The 4348-nt window shown below is 40.9% G+C and overlaps 1 protein-coding gene across 3 annotated transcripts in view; it reads left to right on the forward strand.

Annotated features, from left to right (window-relative positions):
- Positions 1 to 1621, forward strand: part of LOC107714886 (mitogen-activated protein kinase kinase kinase 9-like) — a 10588-nt gene extending 8967 nt beyond the window's left edge. For all 3 annotated transcript variants that reach the window (XM_016520879.1, XM_016520878.1, XM_016520880.1), the window contains one exon: positions 675 to 1621. In XM_016520879.1, coding sequence (XP_016376365.1) covers positions 675 to 1237 — 563 coding nt within the window. In that variant the 3' untranslated portion in view covers positions 1238 to 1621. The remainder of the gene's footprint in view (positions 1 to 674) is intronic.
- Positions 1622 to 4348: the final 2727 nt, after the last annotated feature.

A 4348-nucleotide genomic window follows, 5' to 3' on the forward strand; every position in this document is an offset into this window, starting at 1 on the left:
CTTATGAACAGCAATGATAGTGTTTCCTTGGTTACCGCTGTAAACAAAGCAGAGCTGCACTTATGAACAGCAATGATACAGTGTTTCCTTGGTTACTGCTGTAAACAAAGCAGCGCTGCGCTTATGAACAGCAATGATACAGTGTTTCCTTGGTTACCGCTGTAAACAAAGCAGCTGCACTTCTGAACTTTAATATGCATTATACAGAGGCAAGGTGAAAAGAAAAAATACCATCGAAAGACGTAAGTAAGTTCCCCTCAGACATGCATTCATAAAAACTACCCCTAATTGAATCGCAATTTGTTTAGCATCTCAACCGATTTGAATCGTCACATATTTGTATCGATTTTCAACCGGCTCACGGTTAATCGGTACATCCCTACTTTGAAACGCGCAGCGCAAACAGACTTGATAAAGGGATTAAGCATATTGTGCTTTCAGTTTTAGTTCATTTGACAGATACTGTGCCAAAGCATAATGCCCCAAAACACAACTTCAAAGACCTTTTATGTTAGAATAAGAAGTTTAAATATATTTTAAAAATTACACTTTTTGCCCGGAAGACCCATCGTTTCATATCGACATGTGACCATGATAATATCGAGACAGTTTTGCTATCGCGATATTGATGATATTGTTGCATCCCTAATTCTCCTCTCTGTCCTCTGTTCTAGTGTTGGATCTTCCGCTGTGTCCGGACACGTTTGAGGCCGAGGACAAGTCTCCGCTGCCGTTTGCCCTGTATCCCGACCCTCGCTTGTGGAGCCCTAAAACGCGGCGTCTGGAGGTCAATATCGTCCCTCGGCCGCGACCGTCCCCCAACCGCCCCCGCATCGACCCGTGGAGCTTCGTATCGGCTGCCAAGACGGTCATCAGCAGCCCCAGCAGCCCTCGCCTGGCCTACCAGCCCTCGTCCACAAACCCCTTCACAAACTGTGACCTCTTCCCTTCCCCGGACTGCGACCCCTTCCATCTGAGGGTCGACCCTGCTGTGAACTCGGACCACGCCTCAACCTTTGACCCCTTCTCGGCCCCGTTCCCCACCTCGCGCTCGGCGCCCTGCTCCACCAACGGCAGTCCCAATCTGTCGCTCAGGGTGGCGCCGCTGAACCCGGCCGACTCGCCACTCATAGACCTGGCCTGGATGGGCGGCACCAAAGAGAGGGTCCATCCTCACCGGAGCCTCGGCCTCAGCCCGTTCAGATCGCAGGCGCCGCTCAGAGACGACCGCTTCTGAACGCTGTCCCGTAAACCAGGGCCGTGCCAACTCTGGGAACCAAACGCAGGGGATTTCCATTTGACGCAGTGTTGTTGATGTGTCAAATGCTCGTTTGGGTGATCTTTCTGTGCTGTCTCAGGGTCTTATTGGCCTCTAGTTGTGCTTAAATAGATCCGCACTTGTTGCATCGCTTTAATCAGTCTCAAAAGTGATGCAGTCGCATCAGATTCGTCTCTGTTGGCCATTAAGGTTGCGTTATTGTGCATTCCGAGAGCGTTATGTGCGGGAGAATCCGTTACACATTCCACATACAGCGGTGGCCAAAATCATCAGAACACTAGTATTCTCAGCAGCTAAAAATGTGTTTTAGTCAGTTATTTCTATCTTTTGCTGTAGTGTGTCAGTAGGAAATATCAGTTCACATTTCTAAACATTCATTTGGCCATTAATTGTAATAATGCAGTGAGATATATGTTTGTGCTGCACACAGAGATCTGATCTGATCATCATCAGTCTGTCTGGAGTCACATGAAGAAACAGAACAAACTGAGACAGACTCAATCCAGAAGAACTGTGTCTCCGAGACGCTTCAAGAAACCTCCTGCAAAGCTACAGTGCTGTTAAAAGTTTTGACGTTGCACAGTTCTTCTGGATTTAGTCTGTCTCAGTTTGTTCTGTTTCTTCATAGAAATAACTGACTTAAAACTGTTTTTAGCTGGTGAAAGTACTAGTGTTCTAATCATTTTGGCCACCGCTGTAGTTGCCAAAGATTGGAAGATGTTCACGTCTGATGATGAGTTGTGGTTTATGTTGAAGCCGGTCAACAAGCGAGCAGAATGGATCAAGTAATTCACATCATGCATGAGAAACGTTCTGCTGACCTCGCTGGTGGTGTTTGGGAGGGAGAAGTGCACTTAACCCGTTTTAACTAGACTGCAACCGTTTGTGCTGAGTCCGAGATTAAGGCAATGTGTCAGCAGACAGAAGTGGAAATAAAGATCAGCCTGAGATCTTGAACTCACAAAGCCGTTTTATAGATGCCATGGTGTTGGTATATAATAATAGTCCAAAGCAATATGGAAACCCAAATGTAAACCTCAAATCACAGTATATTTGTCTTGTTTTCCAGTAAAATAATATTTAAATATTCTTGAAATGAGATGCATTTTGTTTTTCTCAAACCTCACACAATTTAGTTAGATTTATGGCTAAAACATTTTGGCAATGCAATGAGACTGATGTATGTCGGTGTACATGCTTTTGACAAAAGTTCATACAAGCCGATTTTAGGTTGGATTTCCAGTACAAAATATCTAAAGGTTCTAAATTAATATACATTTGCTGGAGATGAAAAATTAATTATCTATCAAAATTATAAAATGAAGTGATTTTATTCATAGAACAAGAACGAAACTGTTCATGGGGTAAGAAAAATGAACTTCAAGTTTTTTTTTTGTTTTTGTTTAACTCTAACCCCCGGTTTCAGGCTTAAATGTAAGTCTGAGCTGTTTCAACTGAAAGAAACTTGCACTGATTGATCTTAAAACATGTCAGTGCCTTTGCTTTGTCTTAAGATGCACACCAGTAAAGTTGTTTCTAAGGCAAGTTTAAAAAAAAAAAAAAGAGTTAAATGTCCTAATTGAACTATGGCTTAGTCTAAGCCCTGTCTGTGGAACCAGGCCTATATTTTCTCTCTTGATTTAAGCATAAACTCATTTCATTTGATCATTTTTATCGGAAAACCAGACTTGACATCTTAAGGAGTTTTGTTTCTCAAGTAAATCCATCTTTGAGAATGGGTAGGTATTTGCACTGGAAAATAAGAGAAAAACCCAGAGAAAATCACTTTTGCATTGCTGGACGCTTCGCTCCGTCATGAAGCGCTTGTAGAGCAGAGCAGATTTACAAATGCCAGATCATTTTTAAGTGTCTCGTTATTAGATATCTTGCGTATTATTCCAGATTTTTGACACCGTAATAACTGCATACAGCAATGGATATATACTGCGGGGAATCAGTCTGTGAATGCCGTAGAGTGAATCTGCTGTACTTCACCACTGCATACCACTGCAGCATAACCTCAACTAGAATAGTATAAGTGTGTGTGACCCTGATCCTCATTGGGCTTTATCTTTCATATGTGATTCCCACCACCGAATAAAAGGTCATTGTAACAATCTCACAGTTAATATCTCGCAATTCTGACTTCATATCTGAGTCGAAGTCTGAGCTGTGAGATATAAACGTAGAATTGCCAGAAAAAAAGTCCAAATTGAAGGAAAAACTGTAAATTTGTGAAGGAGAAACCTTTTTATTTTATTTTTTTATTCCATGGCAGAAATAAGCCTTTATGCAATCATTATACAATTACCACAGAAAAAAAAAAAAGTAATTTAATAGCAAATTTTTATCTCAGAATTCTGACTTTTTTCTCAGAATTGTGAGTTCATATTTTGTGATTTTCACTTTGTATCTTGCAATTAAATTTTTTTCTCTGATTTTTTTTTTTTTTAAAGTCAGAATTGTGATAAAAACGTGCAATTATTATTAATTGTAACAGAAACAATCTTTCATAGAATTGCAAGATAACACACACACACCAACACGAGGATCATCATCATCATCCTCATGCGTTTGGGCGACGCAACGTATGCAGATCCTGCTTGCAGCGAATAAAGCTAATCGCAAGCTATTAATATTTATTTAACACACTGGATTCGAGAGATTTTAAAGGCTCAGAGACACAGTCCACGTTAGGATGCTTTATTAAATTCTATATTGATAAATATCTTTAGGTTTTGTTCGGTTCTTCACTGGAGTCTGTGGAGTTAGTGGTGCTGCAAAGGGACAAATCTGTGTTTTACAATGTCAGAAATACAAACAAAGGCTTGCCTCGATTGAAAAGAGAAATGTCTGAACTGTTTTTCCTTGGAATTCTTCTATTATGCTCATTGTTTTTTAGATTTATTTGACCAAAACACTCCAGGCGTCTCTCAGGACAGACGGATGTTCACGTTTATCTTCCACTACCTGCTAAAAACTCGCCGATTTGAGGAGAATCTTCTTTTCATGTTGATTCATGTTTTATTGTAAGCTTATTGCTATATATTCAGTTCTGGTGAAGCCTGT

Source organism: Sinocyclocheilus rhinocerous, unplaced genomic scaffold (genome assembly GCF_001515625.1).
Source record: "Sinocyclocheilus rhinocerous isolate Xijiao unplaced genomic scaffold, SAMN03320098_v1.1 scaffold1892, whole genome shotgun sequence".
Taxonomy (NCBI): Eukaryota; Metazoa; Chordata; class Actinopteri; order Cypriniformes; family Cyprinidae; genus Sinocyclocheilus; species Sinocyclocheilus rhinocerous.